At 41.5% G+C, this 27,984-nt stretch overlaps 1 protein-coding gene across 1 annotated transcript in view; it reads right to left on the reverse strand.

Moving 5' to 3' along the window:
* Window positions 1-27,984, reverse strand: part of ASPH (aspartate beta-hydroxylase) — a 222,555-nt gene that overhangs the window by 100,755 nt on the left and 93,816 nt on the right. Inside the window, exons 13-14 of the mRNA XM_043601141.1 lie at window positions 27,766-27,810; window positions 15,033-15,074 (exon numbers count right to left, since the gene is read on the reverse strand). Of these exons, the coding sequence (XP_043457076.1) occupies window positions 15,033-15,074; window positions 27,766-27,810 (87 nt within the window). The remainder of the gene's footprint in view (window positions 1-15,032; window positions 15,075-27,765; window positions 27,811-27,984) is intronic.

Below are 27,984 nucleotides of genomic sequence, written 5' to 3' on the forward strand. Positions count from 1 at the left end.
GGGTAGAAATACATACAATTCCTCCACTTACTCTCTACCCACACATGCGGGCTTCTTAAAAATTAGCACAAAGGCAAAAATCACTGTGTTTTCTGATTCTACCACAGCCAAGTGAACAAATGTACTTGAAATGGGTTTAGAATTTGCAATACAAGTTGCTGCATATTTGCCTTAAGTGATTATTAACCACATCAGTGGTATTTTTGTATCACTTTAATGACAAGAGTTTTTAAAAAGTTCACTCTGGCGACCCAAGAATGAGCGGATACACAATGATCCATTAAATGCGGAGCACCTTTTGTATGCAAGGTGCTCATTGGGAGACGGCACAGAGGGAACCAATCTAGTCAAATGCACTTGCTTTCTAGTTTTAGGCTCCTATTTTTCTCAAAGCATCTTCGTCCCAGTTAGGAATTTATCTTCAGTGCATGATTTGTCCTAGGTTCCCAGCTACTTTCTAACCCATACATGATGAGGGCTAAAGTAATTGGCTCTAACAGTTAAGCAGCAAAAATGCCAAAGAGAACAGTTTCTGTCCCTGGCTTCTGTAGATGAGTGCAGATAGACAACAGGAGAGACAGGATCATTGATGACAACCATGTTCTTCGATAGGTGAAGTTTGAGCATGTGCAGACGGCAGGTAAGAATTCATTAACATTATTCTCTTGCAATACTGGCTCAAGTTTGTGAGGTTTAGCAAAGGAATGGACTTGTGCGAGATGAGAGGAGTGTGCAGATGAGACAGACCAGGGCCCCAAAGGGCCCACGACCAGATTCAGAAGCCTCCCCAGCCCAGCTCAGTATCCTACCAACACCATGATAAAGAAGTGGTCCGTTTTTCTCAGATTCACACACAGTTAGGTTTGCTCGCCATTTGTGACTCATATACTTATTGTTAAGACAGCCGTTTAATAAACTTACAATGGCCCTTTCCCTAGTACAGGTTCAGCTCACAGTCCAGTGTTGCTGACATCCCTGCACTGGTCCGACGCCCTGTAGCTGTCGTCTGGACCGGCACCTTAGCTGGGCAGGGCTAGCGATGGGGCCCTGGGCTGCGTGCCAGTGCCTCTGGAGGAATCCAATGCTTCCCCTCTACGTGGAAATCCTTCTGTCAGCAAACGTGTTCCTGCTCCCGGGACTTGTTGCCTGTTCCTGATGCCCTGTGATAAGGGCTTCAACCTGTTTCTGAGATACACCTGCCTGCTGCCCGGCCTCCCGGACGCCACCTGCTGCTTGCACCTAATTTTCTGTCCCACCCTTGAGTGCCTGTCTGACCTCAGGCTCCAGCCACTCTCCACCCTGCTCTAGGCCACCTGGTCACACTCAGTAATAGCAAAGGACCTTAGGACCTAAGTAGATGACGAGTGGGAAGAAGAAGCATTCTGGCACAGGAAAAAAACATGACTGCCGGGCTAAGGTGTTAGGAATAAGTAAGGAGTCTGGCTTCCGGGGCAGAATGTAATAAAATCGCCTGAACTGAAACAGAGAGGATCTGATTTATTTTCACTATTATTAATACTTTCTACTCTCAACACATATTTGATTTTGAAATGAAAAACATATAAACATACGGCAAGAATTACTGCTGTAAATGCCGGTACCATCAACCATTACATCAGAAGAATAAAAAAATGCTGTGGAGAAGAGCTCTGTAATCAGACTGAGGTAATTTTCCGTAATGCGTTTTCCAAACTAATGCGCTCTCCAATTTGAAGCCTTGTTTAAGTAAATGAATGTATCTGACTACTGACAGCACTTTTTATGACAGCACTGTCTTTTTATGACAGTTCTTGAAAGCTTAATTTTAAGCTAGCCTGAGCATACGTGGCTAATATGTTCATCTTTAATTTGCTTCGGCGTACAAATAGACCATGTGTTACTACACAATAAAGTGGATCACTCTGATTTGAAGACAGGGTCCTACTTCCCATCAGTCAAAAGAAAATTTAGACCCAGACGATAATTTTCAAACACACTAATATCCGGGTTTTTTCCTTGATAAACCTATTGTGCTCCCCTGCTCATGTTGTCACAACCGCGGCAGAAATCAGCTTTGTAAGCTGGCGAGTGCTCAACGGAAAGCATGAGAATGGGATTTTACAGATAACGAAGAATTTGCTATTATTGCCCTGCGGTGCATCTGACTGAAGATTCATTCCGGTGCAAACAGGTGCCCTGAATTATCCCTGGTACCACAGTTTGGCTGAAATCATGAAATGAAAAATAAAAACAAAGCAAATGTGTATTTCAACACAGCTAAAATCTCTACTGCACTTGCTGAGACTGGTAATATATGCTGAGCTCATTTAAATCACCAAAATTGCTGTAATTAAACTTCTCTCTAAATCAGACTTGTAGAAGAGTCAGAAATCTCCTATAATTAACTTATCTGTGGAAGTAATCAGACAATAACTGCTGGTGTATTTTAGGAACCACTAAAACTACAGTAGCTGTTGAATGTAATGATTATAATAAATCTTTAACAGCAGGTTCCCTCACAACCCCTTCTCACAGCTGCAAGGGTGGGAGGGAGACTTTTCCCCGAGCATTTCCTGGAGTTGGTTTAAGTGTGCTATTGCTACACGGCTCTTCGATGATACGGGAAGATTGCTAAGGCGTCATGGTACGGCCTGAATGGAACCACCAGTCGGCGCTACCCCTAGGTGAGCTGTTGGTACTAACAATAAGAACAGATAGTGTGTTAGGTTCTGCTAAAGACAATGAACCAAAGCACCTCCAAAAAGCAGCTGAAAGACAGAAGACCTAGGGTACCTGGGTGGCTCAGCCAGTTAAGCGTCCAACTCTCAATCTCGGCTCAGGTCATGATCTCATGGTTCGTGAGTTTAAGCCCCACATGGGGCTCTGCCCTGCCAGCGCGAAGCCTGCTTGGGATTCTCTGCCCCTTCTCTCTCTCTGCCCCTCCCCCACTCGCACTCTTTCTCTCCCTCTCAAAATAAATAAATAAACTTAAAAGACAGAAGACCTACCTGTAGAAATCACGCAATAATTAAGTTCAAGGTAGTGATGACTTGGTCAAGCCCATGTGAAGGGCTCTAAGAGACCAAAGCCACTGAAGCTTGATGACAGCTGTCTTCCCAGACAGGTACTACCATTCGTATCCGAAGAAGACAAAAGAATGAATTATTTGAGGAAAGAACAATGCTCCCAAGCCAAAGCCATCTGAATCAAGGCTGTCCAATGTTTTGGTACATATTTTATTACAACAGAAAAGTATATGAAAGCAAGGAGATACTGCTGGAACAAAGTACTACACAGGTGAGAGAACAACATTCTCATGCATCCATTCACACACTAACTTATTTCAACGATTATGTATCTGTAAAGCACTGTACACGAAACTGATAAAGCACCAACTGGGAAAGTATTTTTGCAATACAAAAACCAACAAGGGTTTAGTATCAATGTTAATGAAATCCTAAAAACCAACGAGAAAAAAAATACGTGAATAGCCAGTTCGCAGAATGGACGCATTTAAGATGTTCAGCTTCTCTAGCATTCAAAGAATGTTAATATTCATATTTCATTATATCAATGAGTTACCATGGATTTAAATAAATTAAATCAATGAAATGTCACTGAAACATTAAAGCAGCTATTGGAAGGCACTGGAAAATGACCAAAGATAGGTAGAAACTTATAAACAAAAGAATTTATTCTTGACAGTTTCTACATTGGATAAGAATGGTAAATTGGTGATCTTTTCGGGTGTGGGGGTACTTGCTCCCCAACCACCCCAAGTCAGGCAGTGGAACTGTGTCTTTCCCCGCTGAAGGGGGCAGGTGACAGCATGCAGAGAGCAGAGCTGATAAAAATTTTAAAGAGAAATTTTAGATGCAAGAGAACCACAGAAGGGCTGAGATCCAAAGTTTGAGAATACACTCTGCACAGATCCTGGCTGACTGATAACTTTCTATCTTCGTGGACAGCCCCTGGGAGGCTGGTGAAAAATCAGGCAGAATCTCAATGAGGATGGACTGCATCCTTCCCATATCATCGAAGAGCATATGTAGCTGCAAAAACAATTACCCCCAAACCTAGCAGCTTACAGCAACCATAAACATTTCGTTTCTTCCACAAGAAGAAGACCTATTTTGCTATCTAGACCTATTCAAAGTGCTGCTTATGTATTCTCATGGCAAGGCAGCCAGCTTCCTCTAGAGCAAGCAAGTGATCCAAAGGAGAGCGAGGTAGAGTATACACTGACCTAGACTTGGGATTCACCCTCGGTCAATTCTGCATTGCCCTATTAGTCACATAGGTCAGCCCTATTCAATGGAAAGAGGATCCCACAGAAGCACAAATACCAGGAGGCAAGAATCACTGGGCGCCCTCCTGGATGTTAACTACTACAGAAATCTACCTTTGAAAGACAAAACTACTCTAGTGACATGTGCAAGTGTGTTGTGTTTTGCCCGAGTACATTTCTCAATACACACTCAGTTGGGGTAGCAGAAATTAGAAGCCCTAACGGCTTGAGGTATAAGATAGCAGAACCTCAGGCCGGCAAAGCAACTGGAAATTAAGATGGTGAATATCAGAAAGAAGCCCCCAAATCTGAGTATGAATTCTGCCCACATCTAAACTACACAGGCCCAGAGTACCTCCATTTCTACTCTCCAGAGAGCTGAACTTAAAAAATAGCAGCTGGGAGCCAAACAACAACAATGACGACGACGATGACGACGACGACAACAAATTGAACAGGGAAAGCAGTCACTTTCTGCAAGGGAGATGGATTTTTCAGTTTGAGTCCAGGCAAGTTAACTGTCTACTAGATAGCAACAATCATTAGAGGGGGAGAAAAGTTCCAGAGTTGCTGTAACAGATTATATACACACTCCAGCTTTTGCCCACAATTTACTAGACATGCAAAGAAACAGGACTCTCCTGATCCACACTTAGGGGGAAAAAGTAGTCCGTAGCAACTATCTCCAAGTGTGCCCAGATACTGGGTTTAGTGGAAAAACATTTCAGATTGCTGATTATTAATAAGTATAAACACTTAAAGAAAAGCATGGTATTAATGAATGAACAGATATGGAATCTCAATAGTGAAATGGGAACTATAAAAAAGCAGCAATCAGAGATCTAGAGTTGAAAAGAAAAGTAGCTAGAATGAAAATTCTACTACATGGGCTGAAGAGCAGATTTGAAATAGAAGAAGAAAGACTCACTGACCTTAAAGACAGAACAACAGAAATTATCCAATCCAAGAGGGGAAAATGATAACAAAAACAAAAGTTTAAGAAATCTGGATATTATCATGCAGTCCAACAAGTAACTGGAATACTACATGTAGTGGAGAGGAAAATAAAAAATAAATAAATAAATGAATATGGCTGAATATGGCTGAAAAACACTTAACTCATAATAAGAAATTTTGGTAAGAATTAAATGAGAACCTATGTGAAAACAACATGAAATACAGTACATTATAGACAGTTAAGGTTAATTCATATATTGATACTTCTGTTTATAAACTCTTCTTGCCCATCACTTGGGCTATTTGCATCTCATAATATCACCATCAGATGAAGAGGTAAATTAAAGGGAAAGGGATTAAGCCACACTTTTCATACCATAACTATTTACTCAACTCCTATGATATTATGGTTCAGTGCTATTAGAGGGACGTGATGGTTTAATTTTATGTGTCAACTTGACTAAGCCATGGCACCCATATATTTGGTCAAACGTGTCTGCATATTGCTGTGAAGATATTTTTTAGAGGACATTAACATTTAAATCAGTCAGCTGGGAGTAAAGTGGATTATCCGCCATAATGTAAGTGGGACTCATCCAATCAGTTGAAGGCCTAAAGAAAAAGACTGACACTGACTCCTCCAACCCCCCACCAAGGAAGAGGAAACTCTGCCTTCAGACTGCCTTTGGCCTCAAGCTATAATATCAACTCTCCCTTGGGTTTCCAGTTTGCCTACTTACACTGCAGATTTTGGACTGGCTAGTCTCTACAATCATGCGAGTCCATTCCTTAAAATAAATCTCTGTGTCTCTGTCTCTATCTCTCTCTAAACACACACACACACACACACACACACACACACACACACACACCTATTGTATTAGTTCTGTTTCTCTAGAGAACCTTGACTAATACAAGGTGGGGGAGGGTGTCACGGTTCCTACCTTTAAGATGCCTTCTGTCTATACTCAACACATCTCCAGAGACAAGGGGAAACAAAAGCAAAAATGAACTATTGGGACCTTACCAAAATAAAAAGCTTCTGCACAGCAAAGGAAACAATCAGCAAAACTAAAAGGCAACAGACAGAATGGGAGAAGATATTTGCAAATGACATATAGGATACAGGGTTAGTATCCAAAATCTATAAAGAACTTATCAAACTCAACATCGAAAAAACAAATAATCCAGTGAAGACATGGGCAAAGGACATGAGGGGACACTTCTCCAAAGAAGGCATCCAGATGGCCAACTGATACATGAAAAAATGCTCAACATCACTCATCATCAGGGAAATACAAATCAAAACCCACAATGAGATACCACCTCACACCCGTCAGAAGGGCTAACATTAACAACTCAGGCCACAACAGATGTTGGCGAGCATGTGGAGAAAGAGGATCTCTTTTGCATTGTTGGTGGGAATGCAAGCTGGTGCAGCCACTCTGGAAAACAGTATGGAGGTTCCTCAAAAAACTAAAAATAGAACTACCCTATGACCCAGCAATTGCACTACTAGGCATTTATCCATGGGATTCAGGTGTGCTGTTTCAAAGGGACACAGGCACCCCCATGTTTATAGCAGCACTATCAACAATAGCCAAAGTATGGAAAGAGCCCAAATGTCCATCGATAGATGAATGGATAAAGAAAATGTGGTATATATACACAATGGAGTATTACTCAGCAATCGAAAAGAATGAAATCTTGCTATTTGCAAGTATGTGGATGGAACTAGAGGGTATTATGCTAAGTGAAATTAGGGAAAGACAAATATCATATGACTTCACTCGTATGAAGACTTTAAGATACAAAACAGATGAACATAAGGGAAAGGAAGCAAAAATAATGTAAAAACAGGGAGGGGGACAAAACACGAGAGACTCTTAAATATGGAGAACAAACAGAAGGTTACTGGAGGGGTTGTGGGAGGGGGGATGGGCTAAATGGGTAAGGGGCTTAAGGAATCTACTCCTGAAATCATTGTTGCACTATATGCTAACTAACTTGGATGTAAATTAAAAAAATAAATTAAATTTTAAAAAGATGCCTTCTGTCTAAAAATTAAGGGAAAAACTCACAACACATGCTAAAAATCTACAAGCACAGGGTGTCTTGGGAGTAGAAAGGAAAAGCACATCTTCTGGTCTGGAGTGAGAGACAGGGGTGCACTTGGGGGAGGATTCTTAGCAGAGGGAACCTTTAAGCTCATTTCTAAGGAACAGGAGCTTGTCAGGTGAATGTGAAGAGGAGAGGCAGGAAAGAACATTTTGAACAGGGGAAAGCCATAAACAGAAGCCAGATCCTGAGAAGCTTAGGTGCTATACCAGTAAGTTTAGTTTTCATCCTCAAGACGATGATGAACGACTTTGATCAGATATGTTACATTCAGTTCTAAGAGTCCCAGGAAAAACTTCACTGACAGATGTATTTTTTAATAATGAGAAAACTTCCTAATGAGCCTTGACAGTTTGCTCACATTGGTTCCGTGTTTTCCTTACGATCACAGAAAACCCAGAAGTATTTATACAAGGCACCGGTTGCAGCAAGCTGATTTACTGGCTATATCATAACCTTCTCAGCCTTTTAAGCTGCAAAATGTGATTTCTGTTAGTGTAAATGTGACTTGTTTTCTAGTGCCATCTGGTGTTTTATTAGGGCACAGATTACTACTTTTCAAAAGAATGCAAACAGCAAGCAAGACACCGTGAAATGCCTAAAAGACAGTCACAGAATCTACTGTTTACACATATCCTTAATTGTAATGAATGATAAAATGAGATATTAAATATTAGTCTAAATCAAAGAAAAATTTCAGGAAAAGTCCTCGATTCAAATGCAATTTTAACACACACACAGAAAAAAACACATTTCCTTTTTGCAGGCATGGGTATTTTGTTAGTTTTTTTCAAATTCCTTTAAAAGACTCACAAATCCTCAATTAAAAACTAACACTTGATAGATGTTAAATCAGCCACCTGTTGCATACTTTTTGTTCAATGAACTGTTAAAGCCCACATTTTTTCAGGAGCTTCAAGTCATTTTTGGCTTCTGTCTTTCTTTCATACTTCATATCCTATCCATTAGCAAATTCTAGTGACTTTATCTTCAAATACACGGAGAACCCAAATGCCACTCACCTCCACTACCCCACATCCTAATCCCGACCATCACTACCTCTAGGAGTCACCTAAGTGGTCTCCCTGCTTCCAATCTTGTATCCCCAGAGCTAGAATGAGCCTTTTGTAATGAGCCAACCTTCTGTTCAAAATCTCCCAGGGGCTTCCCACCTCGCTCGAGATAATACACAAAATCCTTCTGGCTGGTGGCCTTCATAGCCCTGTGTGATTTGGACCCTGCGAGCCCTCGGAGCTCACCCACTCCTCCCCCTCCCCCTCCCACATGCCCCAGCTGCCACACTGGCCTCCTCTCTGATCCTCAGGCTAAGCACCTTCCCTCGGGGGCTATGGATATGCCCTTCCATCCCTGGACTTCCTTCTCCCAGATGCTTCCACAGCTTAGTCCCTTGCATCTTCAAATGTCACTGTCCCAGAGGACTCTCTACGGAGCAATACTCCTGCCCACTGTCAGGCTCTGTAGTTTTTTTCCTGTTTTATATTCCTTTTCATACTTATCACTATTATATTCTGATTTTTAAAAATTACATATCTAACCTTCCCCCTCCACACACATACACATTATAAGTACCATGAGAACTGGGACTTTGTTTTTACGGTGTTAGCCCCAGTGCCTAAAACAGGGCCTGGCACATAGTAGGTACACAACCATGTATTGAATAAATGGATGAATAAAAGGTAGTGTTTGAATGTGACATCTAGTAAGCCATTTTAGCACTGCATTACTTTGTAGTTCGTGCATTTTGCGGTTGTGGAATACAGAATAAGTGGGAAAAGATGACATCCAGTGGGGAGAGACTGATACAGCAACTTTATCAAAAATGGACAGAAGTAATCTGATTCGTAAGTTTTATTTTTACTTATTTTGAGAGAGAGAGAGAGAGAGAGAGAGCACGAGTTGGGGAAGGGCAGAGAGAGGGGGCGGGGAGAGAAAATCCCAAGCAGACTCTACAAAGTCCGTGCAGAGCCCGAGGTGGGGCTCAAACACTCGAACCACAAGATCGTGACCTGAGCTGAAGTCAGATGTTCAACTGACTGAGCCACCCAGGCGCCTCTAGAATTATTAATTCGAAGTAAAAGCAAAATCTTCCACTCTTACCAGCAGTCCCTCAATGCACTTGAGGAGCAATAACATAAGTAGAAAATCAGGCAACCTAATAATTCATCTTGAGATAAATTCATAATAGCCATAAAAAGGAAACAAAACTCCAGTTCTATTATTCTGAAACTAAGGTCTATGAAAACACATTCCAATTTTCACTACATGTTCCACAGGTGGATTCTTCCCCTTCTCCCGTCCCTATAGTTAACAGCACCATATGAATCAGAGTTAAAAAAAAAAAAAAAAAAAAAAAGATAGAATCCCAAAGTGGACAATGAATTCCAATGGATTTTCCATGAATCCAGGGTAATACTGATCACCCTATTTTTAAACTCCAAGACTATTCCACTATTCCAGCATTTCACACTCAGTAAAATACCGTTCGCTACAAACATCTTTCGGTTGGAACGGATAGTAACTGCCAGTTTTACACAACGGAAGGCGATGAATCAGCCAAGTGAAGCTGTTCCGTGGCTTCTCTCCAGGGATTCCCTGAAGAAACAGCCAAGAGAGGCCAGCACCCACCACACTGGGAAAGTCCCCTTCACATCAGAAGCAGCCTGGAGGGCAAGGCTGTACAGAGCATGGCGGGCAGTGCAGAGGGAGGCAAGGCCCCCTGAGGAAGAAACGGAGCCTCTGCAGACAGAGCAGCAACACGGCTTCCAGTCATGCTGTGAGCAGCAGAAACAACACCCACGACCTACCCTCTCCGTCTCTACCTTTGTCAGAAGCACTGGGGCAGACCTCCCAAGAACACACAAGTCAACGTGTGAATGGCAAAGGCTCTGATTTGCAGACACGCACAGGGCCTGGGTAGGCCATCCTACTACCTGAGGGCAAATGTCAGCTCCCCTGCCATAGCGTCGCCTCTGATTTTCTCTCTGACCGCATGGCACATACTCTCAGCTTGGTCAGGGTGCTCTAGCTTCACAGGCTTGGCTTTCCCGCCACAGGACCTTTGCACAGACTCTTCCTCTGTTCAGTGTGCTCCTGGCTCAGCATTCGCACAGCTGCCTTGATTACACGGCTAACCCCTTCAGAGACCTTCTCCCCTTCCCATTTCCCTCCAGCACACTCTCTTGTTTGGTTTCCTTTAGACCACGATCTCTATTTTAGTTTGTGTATGTGTTGCTGGACTCCTTACTGGGATGTAGGCTCTATGAAAGCAGGGCTTTTGTCTTATTCTCACCTGCATCCACCTGCCTACAACAGCATCTGGCATGCGGTAGGCATGCAAATATTTAAGTGGATAAATAAACCAGTGTAGGTTTTCGTGAATGATGAGAAATTGATAGTTTTTTTGATACTCCGGTGACTTATTGACTTTTTAGCACAAAGCAGTAGCCATTTCCAGAAAATCTGGTGGCAGGGCATACTTTGGTGACAAAACAGTAAAATGCCACATGCCCAAGACTGCCAATTGCCACTCCCTCTCAATATTCGATGTTCCTTTCTTCTGTAGAACTCGAACCCTGAATTTTAGCTGCACCAACATGCTATCAGTTAAAGGCAGTTCTCCCAAGAACTACCCTCCTACTCTCCCCCACTTCCTTCCTGTTATCTCGATGTGGGATAAGGGCTTGGGCTTGAATGGCCCTTTTGGAACGTAAGGTTATGGACTAAAGACGGCAGAATGGCAAGAGAGGAGCTGGGTCCCTAAGGAGCCACTAAACAGGCCCTAGTTTACTTATGTGGATAAGAAATAAACTCTTACCTTGTTTAAGCCACGGCAACTTGAGGTTTGTAAAAACTAGATGTAACTGTATTTGATTGTAATGGGAATGTGGTGATCTGTAGGGAAGGTCTGAATCTAACTCAAATGCTGACGACACAGGAGGAGGGTAAAAACGGGGGGCTGTTAAAAAAAACCAGGGTTTTCCTTAAAATTGTTTCTTTCCCTAATCAACATAGGGCAGGAAAACAAGAATAAAGTCCAAAGAGGATCTGTTTTCTATCCCTTCTCTGTTATACTTGGGGCCGGTATCTGGGATCACAGAGCGAGACGCTGGCTAACTTGGTCCCAAAGAACAGCCTTGGTGCAGAGGCAGGACAGGAAGTGTTCACTGGTCCAAGGCCAACTGAATGATGTGGATCATTTTGTGAGTTTTTTGTACAGCTAAATTTATTCAATCAAAAAAAACAAAAAACAAAAAACCACCCTTTCTTCTTTCACTATATGTGTCTTACTTTGGGAGCTAAAAATACTTTTGCTTTTGTAACTGATTATGACAGTACATATGGATCTTTGAAAAGCACTGCTTGAACAAAATTTAAAAACTGGCTGACCCGCATCAACGAACTGAACTGCTAATCAAAAGCAATCCGAAGTCCAGATATTTGGATGGCAGTAGTGTCGCAGACTGCATTTATCATTTACAAATACTAGTTTCATTTTAACTTCCTGTTTTGAGGTAGGGCCTGTGAGGCATGAGAAACACTATGCTTATTTCTGGATGAAGAAACTGTAAGGGTATGTAACGCTTTAACGCCAGTCAGTTCTGCGCTCCAAACAGCAGGGGTACGAGGACACATCCACTGAGCTCAGACATACGAGGTCACGGAGGAGATCACGTAGTCGTCCCAGCATCTTGAGGGATGACAACAGCAGTCTCCTTACTCCAGTGTTGCTGATTCAGGTCTGGGTTCCCCATAGATCTCCATCCTAGGAGTTCTAGCTGGGTGTGCTTCTTACTCCACAGCTTGGGTTTTAAAGAGCCTATCATGTCTGTTCGTATTAATCCTTAGGAATTAAAACATAATAGAAATTCATTCAAATACTGACTGAACGCCTACTATGTGCCAGGCACAAGAAATGCAGCGGTGAGCAAAACAGACAAAAATGCATCTCCATGAAAATTTAATTCCAGGGGGAGCTTCGAACAAACACGAAAGAATGAGACAAACTATCAAATATAATCACATGGTAGTAAGCGGTATGGAGAAACCAAAGCAAGGAAACAGGGTAGGGAAGGTAAGGGGGGTCGGGAGAGCGTGCAGAGAGAGCAGTGCTCTGAGGACCCAGTCCCGGGCACTGGGGTGCCAGAGGGTCAGGGAGACGAGCGGCCACCTGAAGAGGCTGAGAACAAGCAAACGGCAGACAGTCGGAGAAAAACCAGGAGGATGTGGCATCAGCAAACCAAGTGAGAGCAGGGTTCTGGAATCGAGGATCCACCCAAAACCCGGTGACATCCTCCTCCGTGCTTTCTTTTTTTCTCCGCAGTACGGTCATCCCCCCTCGTCTGTGGGGGATCCATTCCAAGATTCCTAGTGGATGCCGGAAACCACAGACAGTACTGAACCCTATACAGACCAAGTTTTTTCTGACGCACATACACCCATGATAAAGTTTAGTTTACAGATCAGGCACTGTAGGAGATCAACAACAATACTAGTAATAAAATAGGACAAATACAGCAATATACTGTAAGAAATGTCATATGAATGTGGTCTCTCTCTCTCTCTCTGTCTCTCAAAATACCGTACAGTCCTGGACTCATCCTTCTTATGATAACGCCTACATGACGAGATGAAGTGAGGTGAAGGATGTGGGCATTTCTGACAACACGTCAGGAAGAGGGTTCTGCTTCCTGACCACATCTGACCACGGGTAACTGAAATCGCAGAAAACAAAAGCGAAGATAAGAGGGCTCCTTACTTACGATCGGAGTATGTCACGGCATCCTGGAAGATTGGGAAGGCAGCGTGGAGAACCTGTGCCATGACTGAGCTAAATCCCAGTCACCTACGTATAAAAACCAACTAACAGTTTCTGATACTGACGAGAAACGTGCAGAATTAGCGAGTTATTTAGAAATGCGCAGGTAAGTACCAGAAGAAACGGCTAAAAGAAAGTCAGCAATGGGACTCACGGACAGGGAGCGGTAGGGGAGAAGACTGCTGTTTCCATGAAAAGTCATATGTTAAAAACTACCCGTATTAATTTGATAAAAAATTAAATACAACTAGTCTGGAAAAAAAAAATACGTGACTAAATGCCTAGTTCCCAGCCTAAGGGCTACCGAATTACAGCCAGCGGCTAGCAATTCCACAAGTTTTATTTGTACACTAAGACTGCGTACATTACGTGTATTATAACATGTTATGTGTAAATATATCTACTCTAATATCTTCTCAAATGTAGACACCGCTTTCATCACTAAAAATTCAAGGCATTTATGAAATTCTAATGCTTAATCATTAAAGATTTTATCATTCAAATGATACTAAAAGCAAACAGAACTACCCTATGATCCAATAATTGCACTACTGACGATTTACCCCCCAAAAACAAAGAAAAAATAACTAATTCAAAGGGATACATGCACCTATGTGTTTATCACAGCATTATTTACAATAGCCAAACTATGGAAGCAGCCCAAGTGTCCATCGACTGGTGAATGGATAAAGAGGATAGGTAGGGTATACACATCTTCAATGCAACGGAATATCATTCAACCATAAAAAAGAATGAAATCTTGTCTTTTGCAACAACAGGGATGGGGCAAGAGAGTATAATGCCAAGTGAAACAAGTCAGCCAGAGAAAGACAAATACCGTAAATTTCACTCATATGTGGAACTCAAGAAACAAAACAAATGAGCAGGCGGGGGTGGGGGGGAAGAGAGAGAAAAACCAAGAAAGAGACTCTTCACTATAAGAACAAAATGAAGGTTACCAGAGGGAATGGGGGTAATTAAACAGCGCACGTATCATGATGCAAATAAACAAATAATTAATTAAATAAATAAAATTACTGAAAAGATTTACGAGAGCTAAAATTTGTAGCCTTATTTCCTATTTAGAGATTCTTATTGACTGGGCTTGAATTAAATACTTGAAAATAAAAATGTCGAGGACTGGAAAGAATAAAGACAAGTGGAATATGAAAAATAAAGCATAAGCACCATTCTTTTAAAAGCACCACTTTTTAACTTAGTTCCTCACTCTAATAAGAGCTGACCTAAAATTCTACTGGACTCTTAAACTTATTGGAATCCCACTGTAATCAACTCTGGGAAGGCAGACATGATTCATTCTATGTGGATGTAACCTTGTTTGCGTGTCTTTCCAACAATTCAGAGTTCCTTGAATAAAGAGAACATGTTCTAGTAATCTCTGGACCTCTATTCCTGACACAGATGCTAACATAAACAATCATATTTGACGTTTCCTAAGTGCTTTCCCTGTGCTGCACACTTCCTTAAGCACTTTGCACATATTTTCACCCAATTACTATTGTAGAAACAGGAGTCGTCTGCTTCCTGAACTTGGTACTGTTTTATTCCCATATCACAGAAGAGGAAACTGAGGCACACCAGGCAAGGGGTTCTCAGACACACATAGAGTGAATGGCAAAACGAAAATTGAAAGCCAGGCAACTCTCTTTAGAGGCTTGGCTCTTAATGTTTATGTAAATATTACTAAATGTTTGATAAAATCATTGGAATAATAAACCCAGAGACAACTTCTTTTAACTGGTAATAAAAAAGAAAACCATCATGCTATTCGTGAATGCTATGCTGATTTTTTTCCTATGCATATTTGAAGGGTTGTTTGTCTGATAATCTCACCTTTTTCTTTTTGTTCTGGATCATCTGTTTTTCTATTTGTTTCTGAAAAGTAAAGACAAAACAAAATGAATATTGTGAATGTCACCATTCAATATCTCAAAATATAGGACCATATTTAAATGAATTCAAACAAATATAATTTAAGAAAAATATTTCTGGGCATAGAGTTTAATTTTCCAAAACCTTAAATTCTTTCCCACATGAAATTGGTTACAAAAACATGAAGATTAGACTCATTTGAATTACTTAGAAAAGTCACCAGGCAGTGGGGCACCTCGCGTCTCAGTCGGTTAAGGTTCCAACTTTGGCTCAGAGCATGAGTCTCACAGCTCACGAGTTCGAGCACTGGTTCGAGCCCTATGTCGGGCTGCGCTGACAGTGTGAAGCCTGCTTCGGATCCTCTGTCTCCCTCTCTCTGCCCCTCCCCCACTCATTTTCCCTCTCTTAAAAAAAAGTCACTGAGCAGTAACCAGGGCTGAGGCATCTGGCTAAGTGTTCCACATCTACAGGACACTGGCCGTGGGTCATCCCCACCAATTCTTTTTTTAAATTTTTTTTTAATGTTTATTTTTGAGACAGAGAGAGACACAGCGTGAGCAGGGGAGGGGCAGAGAGAGAGGGAAACAGAATCTGAAGCAGGCTCCAGGCTCCAAGCTGTCAGCACAGAGCCCGATGTGGGGCTTGAACCCACAAACGGTGAGGTCATGAGCTGAGCTGAAGTCGGACGTTTAACTGACTGAGCTACCCTGGCGCCCCAATCCCCGCCAATTCTAAGTGCCTCTGTGGGGACAAAGGCAAACTGAAGTGGAGAGAAGCCCTCATCAAAGCTCGTTCAATATCTGCATTGTCTCCTAAAACCCTAAGAGTACTTTATAACAGCAATTGTGTGCTTTAAAGGAATACAGTGTGTCCCCGTCACTGGGGTGACACCAGTCTCCCTTCCCTAAGGACTTCACATATACACAGGTGGCCTGCTGAGGGTGCTTGCACTGAGCCCAGGTGCTGAGGAGCCCACGGCTTACCTGTGTCAGCCTCTCACTAAGTGAGTCAGAGTCATAGGGTCTGTCCTACAAACGGGGCTGAGTGCAAACCCACCCAGAACCTGGGCCAAACAACATCCCCCCTACATGGAAAACTATGGTACCTGATCTGACCGTGCACTTATAACCTCATTTCTGCATTATCTCATATCTGGCCTACTGTTTAATATAGGTTGGGGTCTAGTAGACCAGTTGATTATAGTTCCAGCAGGTACTTATCTAGCTTTGGGTATTTCTCGGCACACGTGTTTCGGCATGGATGTTGGAGTCGGGATGGGGTAGCATTTGGGGGGCTGATATAAAATCTGACTCAGTTCTTCCCCCATCGTAGCCTGGGCTCTTGGGTGAGATCAGGGATACAACCACAGAACACTAGACTTTCTGCTCCCCAGTTTCCTCCATACGTTCAAGATCACACTTATCATTTTTTAGAAGTGAAAAGTCAATCTGAGGCAGGCTCCCAGACAAAGAAGGAATTTTCATAGGTCAAGTGTTTTTGAGACGCTAGTGGAGAGGAAGGGAGCAGCCTTTCAAAGCTGCAGTGTGCCAGGCTCGGTCTAAGCCCATGGCATCTGTCTCCTGTCTCCTCACACCCGGGAGGGAGGGAGGTCTCATCTCCCTCTGTGCAAGGGAGGAAGCTGAGGCTTAGAAAGTAGAGTGTCTGATGTTATCAAGGTCAGTTTACATCCCTCCAGAGCATATAATCTTCTACAGTGCCCTTCTCTGAAAGAGAAACAAAGGGTAGTGACGTGTAGGTCTCGCCTTCCGCAAAGAGTGGGTTTTATAAAGTTGACTGCCACACACTTCCTGCCACTGAGGCAGGACATACACAGGGCATTTAAAAACAAAAACGAAAGCACGTTCTAGATCTCCGGTGAATGTTCTAGAATTTCTGATCTCATTAAAGTTAGGCAGTGTATCATTTAACAGGCAGACGTCAAGGATACAGGATTGAGGGAAATCGTCAACAATTTCAGTCCTCGAGAAGTCCTTCTGATGGTATCATCAGTGTCTGCAGGAAGGTTGTGACCCTCCACGTCCTCAGTAATCTGTCACCTGGCACACGGCTAGTGTAATTTGAAAAGTCGAGCACAAAATGCAAGTTCCTAGCCTGACTAGAGAAAACAGGCGGGTACTGGTCATGAAGAAGAGTTTAGGGTTCTCCACACATCTTCTGCCCCAAGGGAGTTAATAAGGAAGGAGGAGTGGCTTGATCACATTTTAAATAGGTGTGAGAGGGCCCTGGCCAGGCGTGCTCCCAAGAACAAGGGACACCACCTTTCTTGCTCTTCCAATGGAGTATCTACGATGAGGCAATGAGCTTGACCTAAGAAGGCCCAGCCCAAACTCGCCCAGATCTGGGCAAAAGCTCTCGCTCGTGTCCCCTTCTGTACCTCACATCACATCAACATGCTAACATCTGTGACTCATATTTGGATATGGGGAAATGCACAGAGAGCAGGCAGGTTAGCCTCTCTGATTTGCAGTGCTGAAATGTAGCTTAGATAAACGGGTTTTCTAAGAGTTCCAGCTTACTCACTGCTACTCTGCACAGCTAATAGTAAAGTGTTACTCTGCTTTACTTTATTCTCTGCACATACGTGTGTCTGAGACACTTTATGTGGACCTTGCTGTGCCACAGAGGAAAATCGACTTGTTGGATGCTTATTGTGTGCCCGGCATTGTTCTAAGCACAACATGCAAATGATCCCATCAATTCCATCGACCCAGTCCAATTCCGAAAGTTATCAAAGTACAGTTCACTTGTATCTCATACTTAGTGTTTAAGCACTCATACTGAAGAAGAAAGACATTATGCAATCTCTAACCGTACTTAACTCTTTTTTCCCCTTTCAGAATAAGAAAACTCTTACTAAAATGAATGGGATCTTAAATGTCCAAAAATTATCATGAACCATTAAAGAAAATCACTTTCATGAATTGAAAAATCCTCAACTCTATGAGGTTCCAGATACTGTGCTGATCTGCTTTCTGGCCAGCTCTTCTTGGACCCCAGGCACATCCCAAAGCTAATTTCCATCCGGGTCTAGTTGTCCTCCTAAGCTCATCACAATGGCATCTGTGACTCCCCAGGACCCAGACCTAGGGCTCTGCTTCCCCTCTGACAGCCCACCCAGCCCAGCCTTCCAGTACAGCTTTCTGTCTTCTTCTGTCTCCCTGCCAGTACTGAGTCAGGTCCTACCGCATCACCCGGACTATTACTGGTTAGTCTCCAACCTGCCTGCCCTCCAGCTGTTTCCACCTTCCCCCTGTTGCCCATTGCTCACTTCAGAATACCATGAATGACCACGGCTGGCAGGTGTTCCCCTCTCTGACCTTCAGTATTCTTGTCCACAAGCAGGGATACCCCCTATCTGCTGGGGAACCTCAACTCCCTAACACACACGAAGCACATAGCAGAGTAAATGAGGTCAATAAAAGTGGGTCCGCTTAGCCTGTGTTCAAAGTCTTTATTTTATTGTTTCCTCTGGGCATGCTGGGGGAGAAAACAACACTTTCTGGAATTTTCTAGTTCTCCTTTTCTGCCCAGAGAATGAAGATCAAAAGAGAACTTCCTGTACCCTTTTCTGCTCTACCACCTGCTCAGACTCTCTTCTTCTCAACTAGGATGAAGTTCATTCATGTCCCTACAGAACAATGATCATGGTGGCGGGGGGGGGGGGGGGGGGGGGGGGCGGTCAGAAGGGTACAAGGGAATGGGGCTTGCCAAAACTTCTAGGTGCTGAACAAAAACCCTACAACAGATGGAGGTAACTTTAATCTTGCCCCCCAAGATGAGTATGCTACTCTTATGTAGCATAAGAGCAAATGGTAAATAAAATAAACGTTACCTATTAGAAATACGTTAAGAAAGAGTTGAAGGTACACTTTCAAGATTTCAGTCATCAAAGATACTGTAACATTCTAGAATACTAGTAAGCGTAAAATGAACTGATTTCGTTATGTAACAAAATAATAACAATAAATAATGACAATATAGAGAAGAATTCTGCATTTTATTGCACTCAAATAACATTAAACAGAAGACATTTACATTATTTTTAGAAAATCCATTGATGTTGCCCATCCTTGGCATCTGTTTGTAAAGGCAAGGCTCATTAAATCAGATATTTGGAATTAAAAAGTATTTGAAGTTGACTACAGCATAATTAATCCTCAATTTCCAGAGTTGCAGAGATGATTATATACAAAACTCCAGCAAAATTTTACTCATTTATCACTTCTATGTCACTCCTAAGTTTCCCTAAAAAAATATGGCTTTATAAAAAGTAGTGTTCTATAATTCACAATATGAATTAAGAGCTTTATTAGAATTTGAGTAGCAACTCTGTATTACCCATATCACAGCTTCGGAAAATTATTGCTTTTCTTAGTAATTTAATCTTCCGGATTTCGCTACACACTGGGTCAGCATGCATAACTCACTACATTGTAACTATGATCTATAACGATATAAATATAAAATCTCTTTGATTGTAGCCCTAAAAGCAGGAAAAAAAAAGTCACCTTATCTTAAGACAATGTTAACATAATCAAGCTTTCCCTGACATGGAAATGAAATGACTTCTTATGGCTTTTTTTTTTTTTTTTTAACAGCTCATGGTCCTTTTAAATGATGTCACTGACTTCCTTTCTAACAAACGAGTATTTTCATCACAGCAACTATTTCTGAGCCAAAATAAAGCACATCAAAAATAGAAGAAACTCTTCAGGATAGAAGAGAAAAAAGGCTCATACATTGCAAACAGCAGCAGGCATGTGGCTCTGTGAGTGTTTTTCACACATCCTAAATCAACCCATGTAGGGGCGTTATTCTTTAGCAAGATCACCGTGTGGTCTTCAGTGTTGTGAGGGTATTACTTAATTAGCCAAAGGCAAAGCAACCTTTAAGGCGTGCACCAGTAACTGATACAGATTTTCTAATATTTAAACCAATACTGACTGGACTACAGCTATCATATGATGGACCCGAGATGCCAAACAGCCTTTTTTGCATTATATACCAGGCCATTCCTTTTGTCTACGTCCCAGCAAGGAATTTTAGATGTCCCCCCTCTATCTGAAAAATAAATTAATCACGATAATTTAAGACTTTCACTGAAATATTAAACTTTGCTAATCCATGAGCTAACAGCTATAGGAATCTCAAAATTTGAGTTTTACCCTGAATACTCAAAGCTAATGGTAGAAAAGTCCTACGAGGAGATCAGTGCAGAGATACACAACCCAAATCTTTACAGCGAATGGTGACCTCTAGTAGTGTTTCTCAGAGCACAGGGTACTCTTCATGGCTTGGAAATCACGTGTATGCGGTTCCACAGGTCAGCCCAACAGTTAGTGGTAATTACTAGTAATATATATATATATATATATATATATATATATATATATATACACATACATACACACACACATATATATATATATATTGAAACTGTGCCAAGGCAATTGCTGCTACATCATCAGTACAATTAACTGCTGTCTGAAAAACACACATAAATGTAGGTAAGACTAAAAGCTTTGTCATGAAAAGAAAAGGAAAAGAAATCCAAAGGATCCACTAATGCTATCAAAAATGGACATGCAGGAATGTAACATCACATGTAATTTGTTTCTAAAAAAAAGAATACACTAAAATGCCAGTGGACTATGATCGACTGAAAACATCTTTAGTGTTCATTCATTCCCAAAGATCTTGGTCTGCTCAGTAATTACGTCACAAGATCTATCACAGCCATCTTTTGGAGCGTATGGTTAGGCTGGTCCTCCTGTGGGTAGTGGGGGCAGTCTTTCTGAAGCTTTAAGTATCTGTAAAAATAAGGGGAAATCTAAATTAAAGGACCAACTAGACACAGACTGTGAAACTGCTTCATTTCATTCCACTTAAAAAAAAAACAAAAAAAAAAACCCACCGACAGAAGTAAATGCCTTTTTGCATGTTGTTGTTTTTAAGGGCAACTTGTTAAACAGAGTGATTAACTACCCAGAGAAGTCCCTGGGAATTACTTGCAAAGCTGCTGCTGCAAATTTAAGCTTCTTAGAGCCATCTGAGAATTACAACTGAATTTAAGAATTTCAATCTTTTGAGAAACACAAGCATTAAATCTCTTTCTCCCGCCAGTGTTTTCACTGTATTAAAAAGAAATGTTACAGAGGAAAAAAAATCTAGTATATGGTATTTGAAAAACGAATATAGGAGAGATTTTCAAGGAGCAACTGGATATTGTAAGTTGCAGTTAAAATACATTTCTTTAATCATTTTATGTCAGCTTTTAATGTTACAAACAATATGAATGATGGATTTTTAAAAAGTATGCAGTATTTAAAAAAAAGTAAAAGTCATTCTTGTCCAATTTTTTACAAATATTTTCTCATTCCACACTTTAGCATCTGGTTGACTTTATTATCACAGTTTTAGATCTGTTATAATTTGAGTAGAAAAGAAGACGGTGTATATACAGGCCCAGCCAAATTGTGACAGAATTTCTAAATCTGGGTTATGATCCTTCCTTCCTCCCTTCCTATCTACCTACCTACATAGGTGTGTTTACACACGTGCGCACGTGTGTGTGTGTGTGTGTGTGTGTATCCAGAAATTTCTACATAAGCAGAATTGTTTGGTGCTAATGTGAAGTAACTAGAAATTATATGTATATGTTCATATATCCAACAGAAATGAGTGTTTATATACAAAACACAAGTACAAGATTATTCATAGAAGCTTTCTTTGTGACAGCCAGAAACTGGAAACATTCACAACAGCCATCAATGTAGAATGAATTTTTTTAATGTAGTGTATTTACAGTAGATAGTAATGGATAAAACCAAATTATTATACATTACAAAGTGGAAGAAACTCATACACGATGCTGAGCCACAAAACAAAGTCACCAAAAAAGTATATACGTATTTGTGTGTTTACTAATGTTCTTTCTTTAATTAAATTCGAGAGCAAGCAAACCAGTCAATGGTGATACAGATCAGAATAGTTACTGCTGGTGGGGATGTTACTGGGAGGGGGTAGGGAGAGATTTCTGGGGGGCCAGAAGCGTTCAGAGTAGTGGGTACGGGAGGGTATCCCATGTACAAGTGCATCAAACTGTATGCTCAACGAGGGAGCATGTCTCTGTGTGTTAATTATACCTCAGCAGAAAATGTTCCTAAAAAGGAGTTTGACTTTAGGGTGTCTCAGAATTTATCAGCTAGCTTGATTGTAAGAGGAATAAGCATTTCTGTAGCCTGTGCCATCAAAAAACCTGAGCTTGTGGGAAGCTGTTCGAAGTATGATGAGTACTGATAAAAAGGCAAATAAACTGGAGCTCCTGGCTGGCTCAGTTGGAGGCAAACACGGCCTTTGATCTCAGGGTAGTGAGTTCAAGCCCCACGTTGGGTGTAGAGATTACTTAAACAAATAAAAAAATTTTTTAAAGGCAAATAAACTAAAAGCCCAGTTACAACAATATCCGGAATGCCCTAATTATATGCTCCTAAATATTTAAAGACAACTCTGCTCAGAAGTGGTTCACTGAGCTGCACACCCAGTATGTCTCACACCAGGCCAGTCACCTCCTCTTTCTCTCCGTTTCTCCTTCTCCTATAGGTCCATGAAAGGCTGATCATTCCTTCACTCAGGTCAGGAACATGGGAATCATCCTCGACCCTTCCCCTCAATCAGCCCTCTTTCCTGCAAATTATTTCCAATTCCAATGCTCAGGGGTGGATCCTGCCTCTCCAGCCCTTCTATGATAGGGAAAAGATAGGCAAAATAGGTGGAGAGAGAAAGCATAGGACCTGAGGTCCCAGGGTGGGGAAAAACACGTATTCTGCAACAATGATGGGAGTTTCTGACTGTAGCAAACCTCCTCAAGCGTAAGGTTCCTCTAAGACTGTAACAGACCCCACCTACTCCCCCTCAGGTTCCCTCAGGAATTGGACAAAAGACCTGACTAAAGATAAGTAGGAGACCATAGAATGTATGACCCGCAAGGAATAACGATATGGCCGTAGACCCCTCATACAATGGAAACGAGCCAATCAGGAATGGACAACCCAGCACCCTGAGCTATCAAAAAGTGTAGAAACTGAGAAGGAACAAGGAGGGGAGGAAGAGAGGGCTGGCCAGAACCTTATAAAACAAGGACACTTGCCTATAGCTGCCCGGCATTCACTTTCAAATCCTGCCTCTCTGTAAAGAGAGCTTTTTCATACTATTCTTCCTTTCTGATCTTATACTCTAATAAACTTTTGCCTGCTGTTCATTCTGTGTCCACCTCTTCATTCTTCGAAGCAGTGAGACAACGAATACCAGGCATTGCGGAAACTCCTGCAACACTTCCACGGTAGCTGAAGCTTCCGGCCTCCAGCCAGTCGGTACACCTGTCCCCTGCCTAGTCTCCCATCTCCTCACTGGACTGCTTTTTTCAAATCTGGATTTGACCATGTGACTCTTCTGCTTAGAATTTTTCAGCGGCCTCCTGCCGCTGTTAGGCCCAGATTCTAATTTTTAAACATCATGTATGGGCCACTCCAGGAGGTGACGCCTGCCCATTTTCCCACTTGTCTTATTACACCTATGTATTATGGCGCACTGTCTTCGGGGCAGGCACTGTATTGTTCGAGTACCTTCTTCATCCAGGGCAGAACCTGTACCTTTGTAATTGCTCAATATGCATTTCTTGCATAAATGGTGAAATCTGTAACAATAACATTTATATTAGGTACTTATTTTTTAAGAAATTCTTTAGCGTTTATTTTTGAGAGAGAGAGTGTAAGTGGCGGAGGGACAGAGGATCTGAAACAGGCTCTGTGGTGACAGCAGACAGCCCGATGTGGGGCTCGAACTCACAAACTGAAATCATGACCTGAGCCAAGGTCGGACACTTAACGGACTGAGCCGCCCACGTGCCCCTCATGTTAGGTATTTATGAACATAAGCTAAGACCTCTAGTGCTGCCACACTAAAGCTGGTTATGTGTCTCACTGATCACGTTAGAAAATGCTGGGTGACCAGAGGAGGCAAGAGTGAAAGTCGGTACAGATGCAGTGGAGTGAAACCATCCCCACTGCTAGGCCAGTCCACACTGGGATGAGTTACAAGCGTTAGCTCCATTTTTGGAGACACAGGAGCAGAAGAAACACCGATGCTCACTCATCTCCATTTTGAATAACATGACTATCATCATAAAACACAATATTAACTTTTTTTTTTCTTGGCGTGGTAGGACAGAAAAAAATTGTTAATGGAACCAGTTAGTGAAACAGCCTTCAAGTACTGTTGGGCAGGAAATTGTACTCTGATGAATTTTATAAGCGATTCCTTCATAAATGCATCAAATTGTGCTATGCATATTTATTCTGTCATATTGCTAGAATCACATGCTACATGATTTCAAGTACAAATCTGAGTTTGAAGAGAAAGGTGAAACTTACTGAAGGAGTAAGGGTTACAAAAACAACGTTTTAAAAACATCTGGTATTCAAAATGATGGGCTTCTAGAATCAGAATGATCGATCCTTAGGACTTTTTACATCCTTGTTGATAGCAAAGCACTTACAAACTTACAAATATAAACAAAAAGTGCCAAAATTCAAACTACTGGACAACTGGCTTTTCGACAACAAATCCTAATCTTCAATACTCCCAGGTCCTAACTGAAGTACTAATATATATGAGGAGAAGGATGCTGAAGAATACAGTATCTTTAGTTCTTTTTTTTTTTTTTTCAACGTTTATTTATTTTTGGGACAGAGAGAGACAGAGCATGAACGGGGGAGGGGCAGAGAGAGAGGGAGACACAGAATCGGAAACAGGCTCCAGGCTCTGAGCCATCAGCCCAGAGCCGGACGCGGGGCTCGAACTCACGGACCGCGAGATCGTGACCTGGCTGAAGTCGGACGCTTAACCGACTGCGCCACCCAGGCGCCCCAGTATCTTTAGTTCTACCACATCACAACAGCTCTCAGAACTCATCAGCTCTCAGGCCTTCCCTTATGTAAAACCCTCTAGGCCACAGCGGCCGAGAGTGTGAACTTGGGAGCCGGCACGCAAGGAGCAGCCTCGGCTCTACAGGTACCACCTGTCAGCTCTCGGATCTCAACCTGCCTTGCTGTGTCTCAGTTTTCTCATCTGTAAAATGGAAATAATAGCGTGTCTATATTTAGGCTACGGAAGGTATTAAATGAGTTAATTAATGTAATTAGAGCATCCAACTTCGGCCTAGGTCATGATCTCACAGTTCATGGGTTCAAGCCCCGCGTCGGGCTCTGTGCTGACAGCTCAGAGCCTGGAGCCTGCTTTGGATTCTGCATCTCCCTCTCTCTCTGCCCCTCCCCTGCTTGTGCCCTGTCTCTCTCTGTTTCTTGAAAATAAATAAATGTTAAAAAAATTTTAAATAAATAAATACGTGATTGTGAATTTTTAACAAGCAATATTAAGACAGAACTTAATCTTAGAATGATCAGGGAAGGCAAAGGAGTCATCAGCCTGAGTCTAAGGGCCAGGAAAAAGTGAACAAATCGCTAGCATGTTGCAGAGGGTCCTGAATTAAAGTTTCCACCGAATAACAGATTTTAAAGACTAGAAGGTAAGGAGAATTGAAAAGTGAGACAGGCCCTATGATCAGTGTTCCTGCAGTTTCTGTAATCACACAGATAATTAAACCCTTACAAAAGCAGTCAGCTTATGCTATAAAAAGATCACGAATATAGAGTTTTAACTATTATTTCTTTTGTAAGATTGAATAAAAGAAGGTGTAATATAAAATAAGGCTATGAAAATAATGGGAGACAGGCAAACCAAGTGCAATCATTAAAAATCACTATTGTTAACTCTTGGCCTCACAGTCTCTTTGGCAAGGTCAAACTATAACTGGGCAGTGGGTCAATCAAATTTTTATGACACCAAATTACAGGTTACAACCTCTTGACTGGGTCTTTCCGGACTTTACTTCTCTTGATCCACCTTGAAGATCAGGCTAATTAATTACTAAACAAAAATAGCCAAGGTCACCATTTATTGGGAGCTTACTGTAGGTCAGAAAGTGTGCATATTAATCAAATCTTCATTTTTATGTGCTTCCGTTGTTAAATGTTAACTATCTCATCTAAAAAAGCACCTGATTCCTGCACCCCAACCACGTGGATTTTATATGTACTTTCCAAGGAAATTCTTGGGCTTAGCTTATAAAACACGGAAATAAAAGCACAGACATTTCTGGCCCTAAAATGATATTACCTTATATATCTTTGCTAAAGGCAGGTCAATATTAAAAAAATATGAAGTGTAACTAAGAAAAAAGCCAATGTTGTAAAAACTCACTATTTTTAAAAATACTTACAAAACAATTTTCTTTCAAGGCATGGACAGTAATCATAATGCTAATTCGGTAACCCTGCTCTGCTTCATCAAGACAGAAACAAGGCACTCCGTGAGGCATCACTCAACAATAAGGAGGAAATCACAAAAGTGGACAGAAACATCAACTCTCCCTGCCCTGTGCACCTTTCTTAAACACAAAATATGCACACCTGCCCAGTAGTCATCACGTAAAAGGCCGACTTCTCTGTGAATTTCTATTCTCATTCACATTATAATAGCAACAACTCAATTCCCTTCAGCATTTGCAAATATTATTATAAATACACGTGGTATGACAACTGTCCAAACCCAAAACATCCCAGTCGTTAAATAAGCAAAGATGAGCTGGGGTATTAACTAAATATATTCTTTGATTAGAAAAGTTCTTTTTTTTTCCTTGAAATTTACAATTCCATAGATTCTGGCAGTTATAATTACTTCTACCAAAATCAATAGTGGTACTACACACCATTGCTATAAAATTCACATTAAGCCTAATATAAAAAATAGGAGCAAAAATTCAACCAATAAATGACACAAAAAGAAAGAAAATGGAAATAAAACACAGAAACAAGAAGACAGACCCTTGGGAAAGAGGTCCTGGAAATTCCCTCTCTTAACCAAACATGTTTTTCCCACTCTGAGAACAGGAGGCTTGTACATTAATTTCCGATTGCAGGTAGAGTTAATGTCATCTCTAACATGCATTTGAAAGCACAGGCCTTGGTTGAAATGCTGTTCCCATTCTCTAAACTCACTGCTGACGAGAGGGGCATGTGGCAGAAGGGAGGGAAGACTACAGAAATGGGTTAACACAGTTGGCTGTAAAAGAGGACTTTGGGAACTGACACGGCCTGGGCAGCCAGATTGCCCCGGGGACACCGAGATGCTCTCAAGGAAATGGGGGATGGGAAACAAGAGGAAAGTCACAAGGTTATGCGCTATTAAACTTTCATCCTAAAGGCAATTCTGATTCCATATCCTCCATCAATTAGCCTGTCATGAACAACAACAACAACAGCAACAATTCCACCCCACCTATTACTATGACTACTACCGACTACAATGGCAGATCATTAATACTCCTCATATCCCAGCTCAAGAAACATGAACTAGACTGAATCTAACATGTATTTCCCTCACTTTGGCTCAACTGATCAAAACACAGACAATTTTAAATTTGGGATAATTAAACCTTCTTTCAGGAGTTTTACTCTTCACACAGACTGGTTTCATGCAGCTACTGTGAATATCAACAGTCCATTTTAAATTAAACAGAAAAGGAAAAGGCAACACATCTAACAAAATGTCCTACCTGGTGGTACTTCCTGTTGTTCTTCGGCAGGGGGCACATGTGCTTCTACAATAAATAATGAAATCACAATCCATTACATATTGCTGACCAGTGTTAAGTTACAGTGATTATTTTTACAGACATTTTTGTGATTCGATTGCAATTATCACAAAAAACATCAGGTTTTCAGGCTGTTACAACAAAGAAGCATTAGCTATAACTTTGCAAAACGTCATATAC

The sequence above is a fragment of the Prionailurus bengalensis genome, chromosome F2 (genome assembly GCF_016509475.1).
Source record: "Prionailurus bengalensis isolate Pbe53 chromosome F2, Fcat_Pben_1.1_paternal_pri, whole genome shotgun sequence".
Classification (NCBI taxonomy): domain Eukaryota; kingdom Metazoa; phylum Chordata; class Mammalia; order Carnivora; family Felidae; genus Prionailurus; species Prionailurus bengalensis.